Here is a 23,838-nt window from a genome sequence, read left to right on the forward strand (position 1 = left end):
GTCAGTGTAGGAGCCGGCAATGCAGATGAGTGCTGACAATGCAGACGAGTTTCTGGGAGCAGCCCAGCATCTGTAAGAATGCTGGGTGCATCTCCGGAGTAATGGAAACAGGGTCTGACCATGAGGCCAAGCCCAATCCCACAAGGGCATGCCCCTTTTACAGAGAATGATTCTTCAGTGCATGGTTGGCTTGTCAGTGCACCGGGTGTCACGGACCTTAGTGACACTCTTGATGGATGTATGTATGTATATATGTATGTATGTATGTATGTATGTATGTATGTATGTATATATGTTTGTATATATCTCCTATATAATAGCCCAGATCTGTGACTTTGTGCTTCATTTGCTAACGCTGGGCGGAGTCAAAACACTGGGCGGAGTTAGTCAAATGAGTCACAGATCTGGGCAAATCTATAGGAGACTTGGAGCAGGAGCAGATGGTATGGGCATGGCACAGGCAGGGTTGCATACCTCCCAACTTTCTTCAGGCAGGAGGGACACACGCACAGCAAAAAGGGGGCATGGCCTACGGGAAAGGGGGCGTGGCTTCGCGGGTGGACCCGCGATCGCGAGCCATGCCCCTGTTTTCGTCAGTGAGGGGGCATGCCCAGCGCTCTGTGAGCTGCTGGCATGCCCCCAGTGGCGGATTATGAGTCCGGGGGGCCCAGGGCACTTGAGACAGGAACCCTATCTCATTGCTGTGCCTGCTGTGGGTTTGGGGGCGTGGCCTAATCGCGGCCCTCGTGGCCACGCCCCTTATGAAAATTCCGGGATTTTTTTTTTAATGGGATTTTAGCCCCTCAGCTAGGGGTAAATCCAGAGGGGGTGGTTGCTCCCCCCTACACACCCGCACAGGCAGAAGACAGCAGGGAGGCTGCTGCCTCCCTGCAACACCACAGACCTGCCTACACGCAGCAGCGTGTGCTGACTATAGCACAATGCTGCTGCTGTTGCTGGCAGGACGGGGGAGCTTCAGAGCTGGGACAGAGCTACTCCAGCTGGGGGCCTCCCTAAAACTGTGAGGCCCGGGGTACGTACCCCCTGGGCCCACCCTTAATCAGTACCTCCTGATGCCCCCTCTCCCTGTGGGTGGGAGGTACTACTGTACATCGCCGCCCATCGCCGCCCTGCGCCACGATGCTGATCGCATATGTACTAACATATGCGATCTGCATTGCGAAGGACAGCTCTTCCGATAAGAGCTGTCCTCCGCGATGCGCAGCGGCAGCCTGACTTCCGGGATTCGGCCCCAGGAGTCAGTCTGCGCATGCGCGGGGTGACGGGGGCGGCCGCAGGGCATGCTGGGAGGGATCCGATCGGATTCCTCACACAGCACCGCGGAGAGAAGCCCATAGGCTTCTATGGACTACCGCCAGCTAAAGCTGGCGTACCCCGCCGCGGCGCTGTCCTACCGGCCGGGGGTTAGTACATCAAGAAAATGCGATAAACAGGGAGTTTACCGCATTTTCCGCTTAGTACATCCCGCCCTCTGTCTCCACTAAATAGACGCTGTGTGCATGCTAAGCAGAACAGCGAGTACAGGAGCTTCCCAACTGCCCCCCACCGCGGGACACTGCGGCCCGCGGGCGGGACAGTTGGACAGACCCAAAAAAATGGGACTGTCCCGCGAAAATCGGGACAGTTGGGAGGTATGGGGGTGTGTGAGGGGGTATGCCATACAGACAGATGGGCACCGGCTCACTGTGTACTTGACCCCCACATCAGCATACTCAGCAGGGTCTCTCTGACGCGGAGGAGCGTCACTTTCTGGCACACTCCACACTTCTTAGCTGCAGTTTTGTGGGGCACCTGCCGCTGTGCAGGTTCCGTACTGCCTCTGTTATCTCCAGCCCCGGCAACCCCACCGCTAGCTGCAGCGCTGCCGCCCGCAGTGAGGTGCGCCCAGCTCCTTCACACACTTTAGCCGGCGGGCAGCGCTGCAGAAGTCCGCGCTGCTTGCAGGCTCCGACCCCCTCCTCCCTCCAGCCGCAGCGTCTCCTGGGGGCTAACCAGTCACTCCCAGTCTCCCCTTACCACAGTGCCTGGCAGCCGCGAGGTCCGCGCCGCGTGCATGCTATGACCCCCTCCTCCCTCCAGCCGCAGCGTCTCCTGGGGGCTAACCAGTCACTCCCAGTCTCCCCTAACCACAGTGCCCGGCAGCCACGCGAGGTCCGCGGTGTGTGACTGAGGAGTGGGGGGGAGGGATGCGGACGGGCAGAGGAAGCAGGACTCCAGCCTGAGAGAGTCAACCATGCCAAGTCTCCACCAGCAGCAGATCCAAACAGGTTGGAGTGGAACAGCAGCAGCCAGCAGCAGTGACTCCGGTAAGACACATCTGTCTGTCACCACTGTTTTGTCCCTAATACCAATCTCTCCCGTGCCCTGTGTTCTGTCATGTCCCTGTCACCCTTATCCTGGCCCTGTCACCCTTATCCTGGCCCTGTCAACCCTATCCTGGCCCTGTCAACCAAATCCCGACCCTGTCAACCAAATCCTGGTCCTGCCGCCCCTACCCTGGCCCCGTCGCCCCTGTCCTGGCCCCGTCACCACTGTCCTGGCCCTGTTACTGCATACCCTCCAACTACCTTTTTGGCAGGTACAGTACCCGCAGCATCTCCAGACCCCTCCCCAATGCACCACACCTCCGCACCTTCCCCTCCACCACATGCAACACTCCACCCCTCCCCCACACGCTGTGCCTCCAGACCCCCTACACCACCAGCGGCTCCCACTCCCCCACTACCCACAGCACCTCCAGACCCCCTCCACCATCCACCCCCCATATATGTCTCCCCCTACACCTGCCCCCCTCCACCCACAGCATCTGCAGACACCCTCCTCCATTCGCGGTCCCCCCTCACCCACCCACGGCACCTCCCCCTCCACCACCTGCAGCGCCTCTGGACCCCCTTCCCCGTCCGCCGCACCTGCCTCTCCCCCACCGCGGTGCCTCCAGACCCCCTACCCCACCCCCGGCACCCCCGCCCCTTCCCATCCCACAGCACCTCCGGAACCCTTCACCCATCCGCAACATCCCTGCACCTGCCCCTCCCCCGTGGCATCCGGACCCCTCCCCCATCTACAGCCCCCACTCTTCTGTCTCTCCCCCACCCGCAGCACGTCCCAACCCTTCCCCATCCGGGCCCCCCCGCATCTGCCCCCTCCACCTGCAGCATCTACAGACACCCTCCCCCATCCGCAGTCCCCCCTGCACCCGCTCATTCTGTACATCGTGCCCTGCAGGTGCTGTTCACGCCGTCGCAAGGGGCTGCGCCTCCTTCACCATCGCACGCCCTTTCATTGTGCAATATTTAACCACTAACAAAGGAATGCAGGTAATACTCCATATAATACAAATATTGAACCCCATATAGGCATGCAAGGGTTAAAGGGGCGTAGCCCCTTGCGACGGTGTGAAGAGCGCCCGTAGGGCGCGATGAAGCACCTAGTGTTAAATAATTAAAAAGCAAATAGTGTAGGCTTTTATTACACAATCTGTGCTAGATAATGAGGCATCTTTACTAGTCAAACAATTAGAGGTGGTTCCTTAGCTGTCCAGCCAGGAGGCTCTGCATCACGTCTGGCTGATCTCTTCTCTGTCCTACCGGTGATTGACAGCTAACGTCATTGGCAGTCCGACGGCAGCAGGAGGTGAAGCCTAAGTTTGCGGGCTGGGCTTAATTTCTAACAGGCTGGCTTCTAGGGACTGCATCAGCTGCAGCCCCTAGAAGCCAGATAGGAAGCGCTCTCTCTGCTATTACTGCCTGTCTTACTGTGACTAGCAGGGTGTGCTTCCAATGGGAAGTTACTGCCACTGCTAGGCAGTCCATATAGGTGTCAGATTTAACTGGTGAGCTGCAGTGCTGAATTATGAACTCTGTTTAACAAAAGGGTAACCTCTATGGTTGCTTGTACCACCCGACGGTGGGTGTGGATCATAGGGTCGACAGTCATTAGGTTGACCACTATTGGTCGACATGGTCATTAGGTCGACGTGAGTTTTTTTTAAATATTTTCTTTTTTGGGAGAAAGGTACGGCCACTTTTTTATTTTATTTAGCCTTATAGGTCCTTATATGCTGAATATTGTTGGTCCTTCCAATCCCCAATACGGGCGGTGCCCTCCGGCAGCCAATATTTTATTTCATTCATTTTTTTGTAATTCTTTTTAGAAGATTTTTTTTATTAAAATTTGTTATATTTTTATATATGAGCCTCTATCTTCTTGAAAAAAGACAAAGATACCTTGATGTGACTGCAATACATAAGAACGTCTGTGAGTACTGGTACGATTTTCTTTACTCAAAAAGATACCTTTATATGAGGATATTGCACCTAACTAGTGTAAGTTAGGATACCTTTAAAGAGAACAAAGGGGAAGGAAGAAAAATTATAAGGTCAAAATACCCCGTTATCTAGATAAGTATCAGCTATTTATTTACTCTCAGCGCCAACCTCCTTTTACCACCCTTTACTACTTTTCCGTACTTTCTTTGGATCTTCTGGGATAGATCCGGGCTAAAAGTGGGATGCAGCAGAGATTTTCATAGGAGTGCCAATGAATTTTCCTAGAAACTTTTTTTGCAATTCTGTGTGTCAATGTTTCATTGATGCGCTGCAAACTGCCGTGCGTTTGTGCTGCTGCTCTGTCGCTTTGTAACCAGCCAGCTCGCTGTAGTCTTTAGCCTAAACCTGATGATAACAATACTGTTAGGTGGTCAAAATTTACTGGAAATGAATGTTATTGAGGTTAATAATACCAAGTTATGTGAGAATAGCTGTTTTCATCAGTTTTTGGGGGGTAAAAAAAAAATCCAAAACCAAAACACGTGAGGCCAGTTTTGGCAAAGCCAAAACAAGAAGTTAATACAGATCCAAAAGTAAAACCGAAACCAAAACACAGGGGATCAGCGCACATCTGTAGTCACAACAGGATTGTAGTCTTTTTGCCGCTTTGCCTTAGTATGTAGTATGTACCAAAGTTCATGTTGTTATTGTGTAAACTAAAGTAACAATATTAATAACTTTCTAGCAGTTTAATGACAAATTAATAGCTGTAATTATAAAACTCTTAAGAACTTGCACTGTGTTTATTTTTATTAATGTTGACTAATGAGGCAGGTAATCATGTTTCTATATAATGACGGCAAAGTACGAATTTTCATTATGTATTGTCACATGAGAATGGTGCGATTTTTAGTGACCCTGACCTTTGGACTATGATCAAGTGATTATGCTATACGGTGAAAGCGCACCTCATTCTGATAGTGTGCTCCTTTGTCTCTCCTGCAGGAATCTGATATCTGATGATTTCACAATAACACTCTACAAAAAGGACGGAACTCTGGAAATGACCAGGCCGAAGGATCAGGTACTGGCTGAATTTGGGGGGTAATTCAGAGTTGATCGCAGCAGCAAATTTGTTAGCAGTTGGGCAAAACCATGTGCAGTGCAGGTGTGGCCGGTATAACATTTACAGAGAGAGTTAGATTTGGGTGGGTTATATTGTTTCTGTGCAGGGTAAATACTGGCTGCTTTATTTCTAGACTGCAATTTAGATTTAATTTTGAACACACCACACCCAAATCTAACTCTCTCTGCAAATGTTATATCTGGCCCCCTGCCGTGCACATGGGGGGTAATTCTGAGTTGATCGCAGCAGGAAATTTGTTAGCTGTTGGGCAAAACAATGTGCACTGCAGGGGAGGCAGATATAACATGTGCAGAGAGAGTTAGATTTGGGTGTGGTGAGTTCAATCTGCAATCTAAATTGCAGTGTAAAAATAAAGCAGTCAGTATTTACCCTGCACAGAAACAAAAAATAACCCACCCAAATCTAACTCTCTCTGCACATGTTATATCTGCCTCCCCTGCAGTGCACATGGTTTTGCCCAACTGCTAACAAATTTGCTGCTGCAATCAACTCTGAATTAGGCCCTATGTGCTGTCGCTCCTGAACAGTGTTGTTCCATGGTGGGATTTTCAGGGAATGGACTGCAGATTTGCCAGAGGCTCAAACCCTGAGTTTTGTCTTCGTGGTCAAATGCCTGACTAGTGTCTGGAACTCTGGATAGACTTTTCCCACTGATTTCTAATTACTGAATGAGATTAAACTGTTTCTAATCATTGACCTATCAGAGTATAGGGTTATATACACCAGCAGATTATCTTCCCCTTGCTGATCATGCCTTCCTTCTTATCCCATTGTTTCCTGTGTACCGATACGCCCTGATTACCCGCGTACTGACTTTAGCTTCTTTAAAGTCCCGTATTCACTGGCCGATGTTGGAGAGATGTGTTCTGAGCGAACCGCTCAGAACACATCTCTCCCACCGCTCAGCACAGCGTGATGTGTGCTGACTGTGCGGGGGGAGACGGGGGGGACCGCTCATTTCACCCAGCGGGTGAAATAAGCGACCTGCTAGATTTGGCCTGCATGGCAGGCCAATCTAGCACCAGCGATAGCGATGCACGGGGCTGCGCATTGCTATCGCTGTGGGGGGTACACACGGAGCGATCATGCTTAACATCTAAGCAATCTAATCAGATTACTTAGATTATCGCTCCGTGAGTACCCCCCTATACTGTATCCCACTTCTGCCTTCTCTCATCATGACTTGTTCACGATTCCTTTCACTTTGGCAACTGGACTCATTAATACACACTGATCCAAGGTGGTGAAGATTGTTCTGTTTCCAAGAGCTTACAATCTTCAACAATGTTTGTTTGCTTGTATTACACAATTTTAATAATTTAAAGCGCTTAGCTTATATATTGGTGCTTGCTAAACATCTAATTATAATGAAGAAGAGCTACAGTGCCAAGAGTCTCTAATTCTCATGGACAGAACAAAGTATTACAGATTTCTCCCTAATATCCTTTTAAAAAGATAACAATAAAATTCTGATCAACCTATCTATATAACCTCTTATCCTGTTTAATACATTTTTAGGTACTCTTAATTCTTGGATATTACAATTTAACATTTATTAAAGAGTAGTATTTGAAATGCAAGAAATTAGAGAAAAAATGTATATTGGTCTGTAGTGCACAATGGGGGGCGGAGTCCTCGCAGTGCATGATGGGCTTATATATATCCTCGGAAATCTGCACCAATGGTACAGATAAAAGACAGAGGGGGAATCTGATACGCATAGGCATGTTTTAAAAGATACAAAAGTAAATGACAAGGGATGCCTGTACCACAGAGCTTACAGTCTGGCCTCTTTATAATTTGGAGTATTTGTGTTTACTTCCTGCAGGACCACTGCTGTTACCAGGGGCATGTGAAGCAGCACAGAGACTCTTCGCTCAGCATTTGCACATGTAAAGGGCTTAGGTAAGCCGGCAGAAAATAATTTCTACATGAAATTTTATAACAATGCTTACAGTGCCCTATTATTGTAGCTCCTTCCGCTTCCATTGCATTACATATAATTATGTTTAATTACAGCGAGTACTGGTGTCCTAATCACTTGTTTTCTGTTCTATTATGTTTAGATAGACCTGACCACCTTGTAGTATAACACTTCTACGTTTAGATCACTGTATTAGTTTATTACACAACCCTACGGTGTCAGACAGTAGCCAGTCGTCTGGCCTGCCTATGCACTATTGTATGTTACTGGCAGAATACACTGTGGTTTTATACCACTGTCTGACCCATTTATCTACTTCTGTAAAACAATATATGTTTGTAATCGCTGTTCTTATCAGTAAGCATAGATACTGCTATGCTCCTCTGCTACACGTAGGATCATTTAAATGCAGAAATTAACCCCTGATGCCAAAATGTGCCTGTGTGCATATAGTGTATGGAATATTAAGAGGGGTACACACGGGAGATTTCTCCTGGAGATGTGTGCTGAGCGATCTATCACAGACCGCTCAGCACACATCTCTTCCCCCTTATCAGCACAGCGCAATGTGTGCTGAGCGAGGCAGGGGGGGTTCCGCTCATTTCACCCAGCGGTGAAGTGAGCGATCTCACTAGATTGGGTATGCATGCATGCATACCCAATCTAGAGCCGGCGATAGCGACTCGCGGGACCGTGCATTGCTGTCGCCGGCACCCCTACACACGGAGCGATGTGTTCTTCATTTCTACAGGGTCTATTCATGAAGCAGTGCAAAATGTGTGGAGAAGTGAGCCAGTGGAGAAGTTGCCCATGGCAACCAATCAGCACTGATGTAACATTCATAATTTTCATACCATGTACTTGTATAGAGCAGCTGATTGGTTGTCATAGGCAACTTCTCCACAGGCTCACTTCACCACTCTTTTCACTGCTTCATGAATAGACCCCTAAGCAATTTGGTCAGATTGCTTAGAAATTAAGTGAACATCGCTCCGTGTGTACCCCCCTTTAGGGACCTATATATATAATACTGTGACAGCAAAGTTGCCACTCCGGTGGGTATAGTTACGACGCATCCTTTTTTTGTTTTCCGTTTGTCTTGCAATCAGCTGATTTACTAATAGGCCCTACACACTGGCCGATAATCGTCAAAGACGTGAACGATCTCGTTCATTAATGAACGAGATACCGTTCATATCTTTGAGTGTGGAGGCTCCAGTGATGAACGATGCGCGGCCCCGCGCTCGTTCATCGCTGGTGCCCCGTCGGCTGTGCATGCAGGCCAATATAGACGATCTCGTCCATATTTGCCTGCACTTCTATGGAGCCGGGTGACGGGGGGAGTGAAGTAACTTCACTGCCCCCCCGCCGCCGGGTCGCCCGTCGGCCGGATCCGCCGCCGGGCAGCTTGGCGGCGGATCTTTAAATATGTAAGACTCTTAAAGCCCACCCCAATGGAAAGCCACACTTTAGAACAGAATAGAACACTGGTTCAACAACAATATATTTACCAGTACAAGACACTGTGGAAACCCCATATTTACTAAGTGTCTGCTTTAGAAACCGACGAAAAACCCCAGACAAATGTAACCAAATAAAGGAAGTGGTTGTGACAGGCGAGATAGCTTCATAAGCATGTTGTTTGAGATACCTGGTTTCTGACTGCTTTTTCCATACATAGTCATTGCCCTCATTACAAGTATGTTGTAAGTCCTATGCTTTTGATTGAACAGATAGATGTTTACAGTAACATTGGTTTTATGACAGACTGGTCAAAATCCCATTTATAAAGTCCCCACAAAACCGACATAAAAGAGATACACATAGGTGTTAGTTTACAAAACCCCATCAAGACCACTGGATTGTAAATACTGTACAGTGGTTACTTTGTGCTTCAAATTCCAGGCAATGTGTAGGTTTCCAAGACCCCCTTAGTAAATTTACCACTGGCAGTCTCAGTATTGCTAATTATCCTGACCCCGCAGCCCATGGGTGTGGGAGGAGCCCCAGTGCTTTTCAGTGCAGGGATAGTTGCATCTGGTAAGGGATAGGGTGCAGTTTTGAATAAGTATTTAAGTGGAGGGTCGTAAGGAGTGTCCCAGCACTTTACATGTCCTAGGCCACCCTGGGATTTTGACCTCTCTCCCATCATGATGTGATCCTTTGTGATTATGAGGAGATCCAACATTTAAAAGAATTCCATAGGTAGGCTTACCATAATGGGGGTCATTCCGAGTTGATCGCTCGCTGCCATTTTTCGCAGCGCAGTGATCAGGTTACTACTGCGCATGCGTATGCACCGCAATGCGCAGGTGTACAGGTACAAAGCGAATTGTTGCTGGGCGATGGGTTTTACGAAGAATCCATTTTGCACAGCCGATCGCAAGGAGATTGACAGGAAGAAGGAGTTTATGGGTGTCAACTGACCGTTTTCTGGGAGTGTTTGGAAACGCAGGCGTGTCCAGGCGTTTGCAGGGCGGGTGTCTGACGTCAATTCTGGGAGCTACTCAGAAACTGCAAAAAACAGTTTTTTCCCGCTCGGCTGCACACGCGTTCGCACACTTGCAAAGCGAAAATACACCCCCCTGTGGGCGGCGACTATGCATTTGCACGGCTGCTAAAAGTAGCTAGCGAGCGATCAACTCTGAATGACCCCCAATATCCCTTCAAACCGGGACACTCATGAATTACACAGGTTCTCTAATTGATTAAAACCAGGTGAAATACAGGCTAGTAGTCTGCCAGCCACAGAACCTGTGTAATTCATGAGTGTCCTGATTTAAAGGGATAGTACGGTAAGCCTAGCCATTGGTTAAAAAAATGCTATTTTCAGTCATATAGATACATTTAGAAAATGACATATTTACACAAAAGTTGCAATCTGTCTCCTGCCCAGTAAGTCTTTTTATTTTTTTTTATTTTGAACATTTGGCGTTTTGGATGTTTTTATTACAATGTCTCTCAAACTCTGTCCTACTGGAATAGTGCTGGTTTTCAAGATATCATTAGGAATAATTAGTGCCACCTGTAGATCTATCATGATTGTCAATTAACACACATGCTCTCACTAGTTGATCTGGAAAACATGCACTGTTAGGGTTCCATAAAAACTGGGTTTGAGAAACACTGTTATTGTAATAGTGAAAGTATGCCTAAAAATGCTCACCCTAGTGCAACTGCACAATGCAGAAAATGGGCCTTATTCAGGTTTGTTAGCAAACCAAAAAAAAGCACACTAATGGGCAAAACCATGTGCAGTGTAGATGGGGCAGATGCAGAGCCGGCCCTAGCCAGTTTGATGCCCTAGGCAAAATTTTGACTGGTGCCCCTAGCACTGTCGCTAGATCTGCATCTGACCCAGCAACACTCAGACGGTGGGGCCCGCCAGGGGTTTACCCTGTGTCCCTGTAGGCCAGTTCAACCCTGCATAATGTCACACAGTAATGCAACTTACACATATGCCCCACATTAGTAATGCCCATAATACACAAAATTCCACACTAATGCACCTTACACATGTGCCCCACATTAGTAATACTCATAATACACATAATGCCACACAGTAATGCACCTTACACATATGCCTTACATTAGTAATACTCATAATATACATAATGCCACACAGTAATGCACCTTACACATATGCCCCACATTAGTAATACTCATAATACACATAATGCCACACAGTAAAGCACCTTACACATATGCCTTACATTAGTAATACTCATAATATACATAATGCCACACAGTAATGCACCTTACACATATGCCCCACATTTAGTAATACTCATAATACACATAATGCCACACAGTAATGCACCTTACACATATGCCTTACATTAGTAATACTCATAATATACATAATGCCACACAGTAATGCACCTTACACATATGCCTTACATTAGTAATACTCATAATATACATAATGCCACACAGTAATGCACCTTACACATATGCCTTACATTAGTAATACTCATAATATACATAATGCCACACAGTAATGCACCTTACACATATGCCTTACATTAGTAATACTCATAATATACATAATGCCACACAGTAATGCACCTTACACATATGCCTTACATTAGTAATACTCATAATATACATAATGCCACACAGTAATGCACCTTACACATATGCCTTACATTAGTAATACTCATAATATACATAATGCCACACAGTAATGCACCTTACACATATGCCCCACATTAGTAATACTCATAATACACATAATGCCACACAGTAATGCACCTTACACATATGCCTTACATTAGTAATACTCATAATATACATAATGCCACACAGTAATGCACCTTACACATATGCCCCACATTAGTAACGCTAGTAGTAGTAAAACTTACTGTTGCTTGCTGGTGTGCTTGCAGTCAGTGTGTGCGCCCATGCAGCTCCCTAGATCCGTGACTGCGTTTTTTGAGAAGGGGGTGGCAGGATGGATGAGTGCTTGCGCTCGCACCCCTTAAAGGGGCACCCTTACAAGGGATGTGACCTCACAGGGTGTGCTGTCCTTTGCAAGCCTCATCCTTTATTTTAGCTTGCTGGTTGGACACAGATGGCAGAAATGTCCAGATACTGCCATACTTTGCTGGTTATACAAAAAGACCAGTATCAAACATGTAGCATCTGTCCATTCTCTTCACTGTTCAGTGTGTTTGCTGGTGTCTGTTACTCCCGGCAACTGCATGCCCTTTATTTTATACTGCGGGAGCAATATGTTGTGCTCTCCAGTCTGACGGATCTGAAAGTCATGTTGCACTGACGTTTCATATAGAACAGCGCAATGCAACTTACTGACCACGTTACAGTGCTGGATGGCAGGGAATTTTATGGCATGGACTGACTGAGAAATAAAGTGTGGGGAGAACACTGCCCATGTTATATCCCTGCAGACACTAGGTGTTTGCACAGGGATAAGGGACACAGAATAGCAGGGTCCCCCTCCCCAATGTGCACATGCAGTATAGGTGATGTCAGATTTATGTGGTGCAGTCTTCCACAATACACATGTGGTATCATAAGGAGCCATCCAGTAATAACCTTATATAGTCAGTGAAAATGTCACAGGAATTGCAGTTGCTGGGCTTCTGCTGTCCAAGGTCTCACAAGTCACGGGCATTGAAGCATGTCGGAGGGAGTTCAAGGGACAGTGTGCATTCTATTTGACAAATGTAAACAGCAGTGTATACAAGTACTGATTGAATACATTTAGAAAGTAACAGATATTTTGCAGACTGTCTCTCCCAGCATGAGATACTGCAGGGACATGCTTGGATGCCCCTAGACATGCTTGGATGTCCTAGGCAAATGCCTAACCTGCCTATAGCTAAGGCCGGCTCTGGGCAGATGTAACATGTGCAGAGAGAGAGTTAGATTTGGAAAGAGGTATGTTCAAACTGAAATATATATTGCAGTGTAAAAATAAAGCAGACAGTATTTACCCTGCACAGAAACAATATAAACCAACCAAGACTAAATCTCTGTACACGTTACATATGCCCCAAATGCAGTGCACATGGTTTTGCCCATTAGTGTGCTGTTTTGCTTTGCTAACAAACCTGAATAATCCCCTATGTCCTTATAAAAGTACAAGATGAAACTCAATCTCCTGCTCCTTAGTTATGGGTCTAAAGTCAAATACTTGTTTTAGGGGTATAAAAAGGCTGTGTGCACTCCCACAAAAATAGCATGATTTTTCTTTTAAGTGTCTGTTCTATCCCTATTTATTTTATTTAAATCTCATCCTGCAAAATTAAATATCGTTTTTGCTCTTAATCATTACTCTGCAAGGAGCTCCGCCCAACACCTGCCATCGGATGCTGACTACAGGGCAACACACACATACAGGCTGCAAGACATTACCTCAGGCATCATGCTGGACTGTACACCCTGATACATAACATAAGGATCCTTTTCTATCCTCACAGATGGGGCCTCTACACTCACACTTGTGTTACAGCAGTGGTCTTTATGTTTTGCAGTGGTCTCATCCGTATTCGAAACCGCAGATTCTTGATTGAACCATTGAATGCGACAGACACTGGAGAACATGCAGTGTTTGATGCCAAGGAGGAGCTCCCTAAAACCTGCGGAGTGACTAATACCACATGGATGGACGGGAAGACTTCAAAATCTTCTCGATCCGGGAACAATGCGGAGGTGAAGAAGTGCATTACACCCCATTTATCTGGCACATACCATAGATCTATTAATTATTTTCTGGGTTAGAAGTAGTTTTGTATCATTGTTTTAGACTTATGTTGTGTCTTTATATTTCAGTATGTAACTACTATGACAATTAATTGTATGGATCTAGTTAGAAAGTTGGGTTCTGCAGAACACGCTGTCAGCAGAGCATAGGTAGTCGAGTATACTTTTCCACTGTCCCCCCTGCTCCAGCATCCACTCTGGCTAATTGACAGAGCAAGGGTAGAAGAGTGTGCCTGGAGTATCTATAATGGGGTGCACACAGGCCCCCGGGTCCAGGGGGCCCACCCCGCACACAATACACCCCTATTTTTCAATACTTATCTCTCTGGAGTCCCTTGTTGGCAGTGGCAGAACTGCAAAATCTCAGGAAAAATGGTTGCTGCCGTACCATTTTCCCGGAGACCTGCATATGCGCCAGAGTTTACTAGCACACACTAGAACATTGCTGCCTATAGAGAAGAGGGCCGGAACTGAGACTGCACACAAGCCCCTCCTCTCTTAATATGCCCCTGGGTATTTGTTATGTAAAGAGCCACCGGGATTGTGTGCTTTCGGTACAATAAGGTTCATTTGCATTTATTTTTTTAGCTTTACATTTTTTTATCACATCTGGATGTCATCACTCTTCAGTGGGTCACAGCAGAGAAGTTGGAGAACTACTGGTCTAATACATTCTATAAAATAAAAGCTAGCATTTCATTAGTTGCTATTGGCAATAACTTCACTTTACAGGGTTTGCTACATCTCCCCCTATGTCGCTAACGGGCCACACTAGTAATGATTGTACCAAAGCTCAAATTGTTATCCCTAAAGAGTAAAGTCCTCCACAATTGTGCTTGCTCCTAACAACCTCTTCTCAAGTCGCTCATTACCTGTTTCCCATCACCGCTCCAGTTACATATCCACATACTCCCATAAAGAACTTTTCTAGAGAGGTTCCTCTTTTCTAGAAAGCTCTCTCTTGCTTTATTAGTGCTCACATCCACAATTTCTCCCCACTTGCATACAATTACATGCATTTACTACTGTTAATGTTGGTAGTCTGTATGCAAATAAACAGTGAAAACCCATAGCTTCCAATAACTGACCACTTACTGCATATTTACTTACATCAAGGTGTATTATGTTAGTGTGCAATGTCAGCGTAACCAGTTTTACATACATTGACGCTATATACAGAATAACCAGATTATCCTGTGCTTGCACTAGATAAGGGGCTCGTGGTTAGCACCTATGTTATTTGGCCGCTGTACTTATATGATGTGCGGTGATGCGTTTGGAGTTGTGTACTCTTATCTTGTCTTAGTGGTTTTGTTTTCCCCTGCCTTACATCCATTTTTATTTATTCCAGAAAAATGCATTTCTGAAATCCCTGAAATTTGTACAGCTGTACATGGTGGTGGATCAAACGATTGTAAGTATAACGTACAACTGCATGTGTATGTATAGTATGACGGGTGCTGGCCATCTCTTGCCTTTTGGTTCAGAAAGTGTTAGCACTAGATAATAAGAATGACAGTTACAAAGTATCATAGTTGATAAGAACAGTTACACATTTACAAGTACAAGAACACATAACTGTAAAATTTACAAACTATTAAACTAAGGGGGAAATGTACTAAGCATTGAAAAGAGTGGAGAAGTTGCCCATGGCAACCAATCAGCTGCTGTGTATAATTGTATACAGGTTGAGTATCCCATATCCAAATATTCCGAAATACGGACTTTTTTGAGTGAGAGTGAGATAGTGAAACCTTTGTTTTCTGATGGCTCAATGTACACAAACTTTGTTTAATACACAAAGTTATTAATAATATTGTATTAATGACCTTCAGGCTGTGTGTATAAGGTGTATATGAAACATAAATGAATTGTGTGAATGTAGACACACTTTGTTTAATGCACAAAGTTATGAAAAATATTGGCTAAAATGACCTTCTGGCTGTGTGTGTAAGGTGTATATGAAACATAAATGCATTCTGTGCTTAGATTTAGGTCCAATCACCATGATATCTCATTATGGTATGCAATTATTCCAAAATACGGAAAAATCCCATATCCAAAATAGCTCTGGTCCCAAGCATTTTGGATAAGGGAGACTCAACCTGTAGTATGCAAATTATAAATGTTACTTCAGTGCTGATTGGTTGCCATGGACAACTTCTCCACTGGCTCACTTCTCCACTCTTTTCAGTGCTTAGTACATCTCCCCCTAAATATACTCTGAAATGCTGTTTGGTTCTTTAATAATCTATGTGATTAAGCTACAATGGTTCTAGATTAAATTAAAAAAAACCAAAAAAAAACCCAAACCTAAACCTTGAAGATCAGGAGATTATGATTTCCGTAAAAAAGGAACAATAAATATAAAACAATTTCACTTCTAGAAATGTAAAATGTAAAAAATATAATCCAGAAGAAAACCCTGATATAGTATCAACATCAATCTACATTATGACAAATGTTCATCGTAATACACATAACACAGGTAGCATAAACTCTGTATAGATGACATAATAAAATGTTTGCAAAATATGTCCAGTAAACGTGTACACATTAATTTAATAAAGTAGTGGCGCACACTTAATACATTGCCGTCAAGGAGTCTTCTAAGATGTGAGGATTCCTTTGCAAAGTGATAGACAGGAAGGGACCATTTAGGGGTGGTAGCATGGTGTTAGTGGGGAGTGGTTGATATAACACAGCCGTGTCATGGCCGTTTTCGTGGAGTGTATCTGACATCAGCTGCATGCCATAACATACAAAAACATGGCACATGCATGACTACTGCCGGGTCCAATCTACGTAGCCCCTTTCAGCCCAATGTTCCTTGTTCCTGCGTATAGGTTGCATATGTGTACGCAATTGTGAATGTGTTACGGTAGCTCCGTTGGCCGTTTCTTTTCATTTCTGGGTGGCAGCTGCATTTGCTGATATCTACAGTTGCGTTGCATAGAAAATCGCACTTGCAGCTGCATTAGTGTACGTCTCTGAATCAGGCCCACTATGTGCCTAATTCTAAGTGCGACATAACTGCAGCCCCTTTACCCATTGGCTGCGGCAGGCTAGTTAATTCCTTATGTAAGTGCGAGAATCTGCTCATGCATACAAATAAATCTGTGCAAGATTATCCTGCCCACTGTTTTTAGATCTGCAACCGTCATCCAGTACAGAGGGCCTGATTCATTCCTGATCGCTGCTGTGTGTTTTTCGCGCAGCAGGCAACCAGGTCCTAACTGCGCATGCATATGCACCGCAGTGTGCACGCGCATCAGACAACATCAAAGGGCATCGCCGGTCAGCGATGGGATGGTGTGAGAAATCCGATCGCACGGGCGTTCGCAAAGTGATTGACAGGAGAGGGCCGTTTGTGGTATTGTCCGGAAAAACGCAGGCGTGCCCAAGCGTTTTCAGGGAGGGTGTGTGACGTCAGTTCCGGCCCCGATCAGCCTGTTCTCATCGCACCGTAGGAGTAAGTCCTGGGATGCGCACAGACTGCACACAGTGGATTTTTGCAGCTCGGCATACACATGGGATCGCACACTTGCACGGGCGAATTTACACTCCCCCTGGAGGCGGCGACTATCTGAACGCAGGACAGCAAAGTTAGCAGCCCAGCGATCAGGTCTGAATTACCCCCTTAGTATTTGGCCTGACGCACCCTCCGTGCTGATTGTAAAAGATTCATCTGGAAAAGGCATCCCAGGCATTCCATGCATTTCAGCATGGAATCCGCATACACAACCATGCTACTCGCATTCCACTCCCACGAGACAGAAGAGTCCTGTGGGCGTGCATGGTCACCGCCCAGTTACCCCCTAGAAATGCCCATTTCTCGGATAGTGGGCTTTGTGGACAGATGGACCGGTATGCACTCTGTCTGTGTTTGTCTGATCAGCGCAGAAGCCGTTTTCTGTCGTTGGTGCTTGCGCAGTATCCAGAGATCTGCAAAGAATGTATGCAATGTGACTTGAGTGCGACTCTCAATCAGGCCCTGTAATTTTTGCCCACAAGAGTGTTGCATCAGAAAATAGTTTTTGTGGTATTGCACGTTTCAAATGACCTACAGTATATAGGGTTAAACTGGTCGTCAGCAGCAGTGGATGGCGCAGAGTAATAAAAATGGCAAGTAATGTATATAACCATGAAAATTAATGTTATTTCCTTTCTTTATTTCCTTTAGTTTTTAAAATACAATCGTAGCACAGAAGCCATTAAAGAGAGACTAGCTGAGATGATTAATTATGTGAACGAGGTAAGTTCACACACGAACTTGGTATCTGGTTTCAGAATATCTTTACATTGTGGGTCACACTTTCGGCTGTTCACAGTTGCAGAGACAGCGCGATGACTGCGTTTCCAATTCAGAACAAAGAAACATGCATATGCTATATAATAAATAAATTCTGCACTTATAAATGTCATCTTTGTATTATTTAAAAAAAATGTATAGTCCTAAAAACTCGCCAGATTTGCAGCACTCACTGGAAATACAGGGACTGTCAGGTGACCAGAGACCAGAGGTGAGACAGCTAGCTATGAGCTCAGCTGCCGCTCTGTGATAGTCAGATACTGCCTGGAGCTGGGGGCGGGGCCACACTGTGGCCAATAATACTGCAAGAATTGATGCTGTTTTGGAAGCAAAGGGTGGTCACACCAAATATTGATTTGATTTATATATGTTTCTTCTGTTTATTCACTTAGCATTTTGTTAATTGATAAAAATAAACTGTTAACACTTTTATTTTTGAAAGCATCCTTACTTTGGAGCATTTTTTGCCACACCCGCCTAAAACTTCTGAACAGTACTGTATATATGCATACATTACTGGTAGCGAAAGATGGCTTTATTATATCCATTATAGAAGCTGTGACTGTGCTGAAGATCTGTCCTTGTAGCTAAAGAAAGAAATGACCCCTAGCTTGGGTTTCGTAAGACGTTTAAATGGCAAAGATGAGTTTAGCACACATCTATCAGATATAACCACATGACCACTTGTTCTCCTAGGTATACAAACCCATAGCCACATTTGTGGCACTGATTGGCATAGCAATTTGGGAAAAAGACCAGTTTCAGGTGTCCTCTTCGGCCAATGTGAATCTCGATCGTTTCTCAAATTGGAGGAAGGACAAACTTTTGCCAAAAATACCTAATGACAACGCCCAGTTCCTAACGTAAGTCTTTTCTTATTGCAGCACTTATGTGTGCACACCACTTCTCCAGCTACCAAAGTAGAGGTGGTTCTTTGTTAATGTGCCCCTACTCCAAGAAATACACAGATCAATAATTAATTAAAAGTGCATTCATTTATACTGGCTTATGCAGCTCTTCTCCTCTATCCCTAAAGAGTCACCAGCCTGGGACTCGCTTTCACTATTGTAGTACTACAGGTCTCCCTCTTTTGGTGGAAACCAGCCCAGGCTGTCTTGGGATTGATGAAGATTTGGGGAGGGAACACACTGCCAATTTTATGGATTTTAATTTTTTTTCTGATCTTTACACCTTGTATTGTGCATGATGACCGTTCTATCTTTGTATTGCAGGAACACCGATTTTGACGGACCTACAGTTGGACTGGCCTTTGTAGGTACCATGTGTAGCGATTCCCACTCATCCGCTGTCATTCAGGTCAGTATGCATTTCAGGACTGAATGAAAGTGAAGGCAACTAATGCTAGTTTATTTCCTTTAAAGTTGTCTAATTTAGAATAAAAAAATATACACTGCTCAAAAAAATAAAGGGAACACTTAAACAACACAATGTAACTCCAAGTCAATCACACTTCTGTGAAATCAAACTGTCCACTTAGGAAGCAACACTGATTGACAATCAATTTCACATGCTGTTGTGCAGATGGAATAGACAACAGGTGGGAATTATAGGCAATTAGCAAGACACCCCCAATAAAGGAGTTGTTCTGCAGGTGGTGACCACAGACCACTTCTCAGCCCCTATGCTTTCTGGCTGATGTTTTGGTCACTTTTGGAAGCTGGCGGTGCTTTCACTCTAGTGGTAGCATGAGACGGAGTCTACAACCCACACAAGTGGCTCAGGTAGTGCAGCTCATCCAGGATGGCACATCAATGTGAGCTGTGGCAAGAAGGTTTGCTGTGTCTGTCAGCGTAGTGTCCAGAGCATGGAGGCGCTACCAGGAGACAGGCCAGTACATCAGGAGACTTGGAGGAGGCCGTAGGAGGGCAACAACCCAGCAGCAGGACTGCTACCTCCGCCTTTGTGCAAGGAGCAACCGGAGGAGCACTGCCAGAGCCCTGCAAAATGACCTCCTGCAAGCCACAAATGTGCATGTGTCTACTCAAACAATCAGAAACAGACTCCATGAGGGTGGTATGAGGGCCCGACGTCCACAGGTGGGGGTTGTGCTTACAGCCCAACACCGTGCAGGACGTTTGGCATTTGCCAGAGAACACCAAAATTGTCAAATTCGCCACTGGCGCCCTGTGCTCTTCACAGATGAAAGCAGGTTCTCACTGAGCACATGTGACAGACGTGATAGAGTCTGGAGACGCCAAAGAGAACGTTCTGCTGCCTGCAACATTCTCCAGCATGACCGGTTTGGCAGTGGGTCAGTAATGGTGTGGGGTGGCATTTCTTTGGAGGGCCTCATAGCCCTCCATGTGCTCGCCAGAGGTAGCCTGACTGCCATTAGGTACCGAGATGAGATCCTCAGACCCCTTGTGAGACCATATGCTGGTGCGGTTGGCCCTGGGTTCCTCCTAATGCAAGACAATGCTAGACCTCATGTGGCTGGAGTGTGTCAGCAGTTCCTGCAAGACGAAAGCATTGATGCTATGGACTGGCCCGCCCGTTCCCCAGACCTGAATCCAATTGAGCACATCTGGGACATCATGTCTCGCTTCATTCACCAACGCCACGTTGCACCACAGACTGTCCAGGAGTTGGCGGATGCTTTAGTCCAGGTCTGGGTGGAGATCCCTCAGGAGACCATCCGCCACCTCATCAGGAGCATGCCCAGGCATTGTAGGGAGGTCATACAGGCACGTGGAGGCCACACACACTACTGAGCCTCATTTTGACTTGTTTTAAGGACATAACATCAAAGTTGGATCAGCCTGTAGTGTGTTTTTACAACTTTAATTTTGAGGGTGACTCCAAATCCAGACCTCCATGGGTTAATAAATTTGATTTCCATTGATAATTTTTGTGCGATTTTGTTGTCAGCACATTCAACTATGTAAAGAACAAAGTATTTAATAAGAATATTTCATTCATTCAGATCTAGGATGTGTTATTTTAGTGTTCCCTTTATTTTTTTGAGCAGTGTATATAATTAATGTCTAGTAGAGCTAGGAGTAATCAGGATGCTTTAGTATCCATATATTCTGTTTCCATTGGGATATCCATGATTTTTGTGTATATAGGTGTACTGTACAAGCCGCATTCACTAAATGTGGAACTCCAGAGTTTAGTCTTTGTTTATTAGTACAGGTTGCGTATCCCATATCCAAATATTCCAAATTACGGATTTTTTTCAGTGAGACTGAGATAGCGAAACCTTTGTTTTCTGATGGCTCAGTGTACACAAACTTTGTTTAATACGCAAAGTTATTAAAAATATTGTATTAAATGACCTTCAGGCTGTGTATAAGGTGTATATGAAACATAAATGCATTCTGTGCTTAGACTTGGGTCCCATCGCCATGATATCTTATTATGGTATGCAATTATTCCAAAATACAGAAAAATCCCATATCCAAAATGCGTCTGGTCCCAAGCATTTTGGATAAGGGAGACTCAACCTGTATATGATTACACTTCTGTTTTACACTTAGTTTAGATCAAGATGTGTTACAATAGTGCAAATGTATTCTTTGTTTTTGTAATACTCCTTGCCATTCTGAACCTCATAGCAGTGAATGTTGAAGTTCTGTCTGCTAAAGTCACATATTCTAATGTTAGAATAAAAAAATAAAAAAACAGAAAAAAGGCAGATATACCAAATATATTATATTTCATACCCCACAACTTGGGGATATGGAGATATTTCCTCGATACCAAGGGTAGTACATTCATATAATAGGACTTAGGGCCTTATTCAGGTTTGTTAACAAACAAACAAAAAAAGTACAATAATGGACAAAACCATGTGCAGTGCAGGTGGGACAGATGTAACATGTGCAGAGAGAGAGATCGATTTGGGTGGGGTGTGTTCAAACTGAAATCTAAATTGCAGTGTAAAAATAAAGCAGCCAGTATTTACCCTGCACAGAAAAAAAATAACCCATCCAAATCTTAATCTCTCTGCACATGTTACATCTGCCCCACCTGCAGTGCAACGTGCTTGTGCCCATTAGTGTGCTTTTTTTTGTTTGATAAACCTGAATAACCTCCTTAATGCACAAGTGTGAGACACATGTCATCTTGAAAAAAAATAAAAGAATTGTGTTCCAGATCGCAGTACCCACACAACACTGTGTATAACGAGAAAGTGTCAGATAATCTAATTAATAACATTTATATACAGTAGCACACATACATTTAATCCTTCACATGAAATGGTGTGAGATGTGCATTGCTGCATTGTCGCAGATAGGAAGATTTGCTGTAATAAAAACTTCTGGATAAAATTAGCTGCCGCTATAAAATAGGTTGTTGGTTTTACCATACAGTAAATACTTGTTAATATCAAAAGCATTTTACACCAGTCAGTTTCTGTCTGCCCCACCGACCATTACTTTATCCTGTGTAACACTCTTCTCTTCTCCTAGGACCACAGTAGGCTTTCCATCGCTGTTGGGGCCACCATTGCTCATGAGATGGGACACAACTTGGGCATGAATCATGATACCAATGCCTGCAATTGCCCTGCAAATTCCTGCATCATGGCGCCCACTCTGAGGTGGGCTCTCATACATGCATCGCAGCGCTGCTACGTTCTCGAACACAGCTCTCTGCACTGCTCGTCCACTTGGATCTTATTTACCACTTACTTGCCACCTTTTTCTGTCTCCTCTCCGGGAGAGGCCCAGAGAGGGGACACTGCTGGCCACTTTGGGGGTGGGGCCAGGTGATTGACATAATTTAGCCCCACCCGTCTATACGGTACCGCAATTCTGGTGATTATCTCCTTATCCTGCCTTCTTCACTATGAAGCAGGAGGGATGTGGGAGATCCGCCTAATATTCTGGGGTCTCCCGCATCTTCCAGGAGAGTAGGCAAGTATGATTTACCAACTTTATGGCAGCAGATAATAATGATTTGTTACACCTTATTATACATAAGTGTATGAACAACAAAAACAAGAAGGGGGACAGCTATCATACCTTCTAAAGAGAAAAAGTGGATAAGTTGTTCATAGTAATCAGCTTCTACTTTAGCTATCAGTTATTAAGCAACTTCAATAAAATGACAGTGGTTGCTATGGGCAACTTCTCCACTTTTCCTCTCTGGAAGGTTTAATACATCGTCCCTATAGTATGTTAATGTTTCACGCATATCACATAAATACTGCAGCCTTTGATGCACTTAAATAAACAGAGAAGCTGCAGCATTTATATAGTAACATCCGTTCCCCAGTCATATCCTGTAAATGTATCAGGCAAGGTAGATGACCTGTGAAATCTTTCCTCATACTGTTCTCCATTTTCCCCCTCACAGTTATAACACCCCGCGTCTATTCAGTTCCTGCAGTCTAAGTAATTTCCAGGAGTTTATCTTCGACCGCATGCCGGAGTGTATGAAAGACGAGCCATCAAAGCAGCTAATCCTGTCTCCTTCTGTGTGTGGAAATAAGTTCACCGAGGTGGGGGAAGATTGTGACTGCGGCACCGTGCAGGTAATGGCTGAGGGTGTCCACACTGTACAGCTGCCTAATACAGACTGTGACAATTTACTATTCCAATGAATCTGTAAGCGGGGGAGAATCAGACTGCTCTATGCTATGAGGAAAGACTAGCAAGGCTGGCTCTCTATTATTATTATTATTATTTATTATTATCTTTTATTTATATCGCGCCACAAGGGATCCGCAGCGCCCAATTTCAGAGTACATAAATGAGAAATCAAAACGGGACAATAGTGACTTACAGTTGAAGACAATGGGGGTCATTCCGAGTTGTTCGCTCGCTGCCGATTTTCGCAGTGCAGCGATCAAGTGAAAAAGGGCAAAAATGCGCATGCGCATGGTATGCAGCGCGCATGCGCTAAGTAATTTAACACAAAACTTTGGAGATTTACACAAGCTCGAGCAACGTTTTTTCAACGCTCGAGA

At 45.0% G+C, this 23,838-nt stretch overlaps 1 protein-coding gene across 1 annotated transcript in view; it reads left to right on the plus strand.

The window, feature by feature from the left end:
• LOC134936687 (zinc metalloproteinase-disintegrin-like crotastatin) overlaps window positions 1-23,838 on the plus strand; it is a 154,453-nt gene that overhangs the window by 81,101 nt on the left and 49,514 nt on the right. Inside the window, exons 4-12 of the mRNA XM_063931867.1 lie at window positions 5,295-5,373; window positions 7,265-7,341; window positions 13,360-13,537; window positions 14,940-15,002; window positions 17,772-17,843; window positions 18,597-18,763; window positions 19,133-19,217; window positions 22,337-22,467; window positions 23,226-23,403. Of these exons, the coding sequence (XP_063787937.1) occupies window positions 5,295-5,373; window positions 7,265-7,341; window positions 13,360-13,537; window positions 14,940-15,002; window positions 17,772-17,843; window positions 18,597-18,763; window positions 19,133-19,217; window positions 22,337-22,467; window positions 23,226-23,403 (1,030 nt within the window). The remainder of the gene's footprint in view (window positions 1-5,294; window positions 5,374-7,264; window positions 7,342-13,359; window positions 13,538-14,939; window positions 15,003-17,771; window positions 17,844-18,596; window positions 18,764-19,132; window positions 19,218-22,336; window positions 22,468-23,225; window positions 23,404-23,838) is intronic.

This window comes from Pseudophryne corroboree, chromosome 6, assembly GCF_028390025.1.
Source record: "Pseudophryne corroboree isolate aPseCor3 chromosome 6, aPseCor3.hap2, whole genome shotgun sequence".
In the NCBI taxonomy this organism is placed as follows: domain Eukaryota; kingdom Metazoa; phylum Chordata; class Amphibia; order Anura; family Myobatrachidae; genus Pseudophryne; species Pseudophryne corroboree.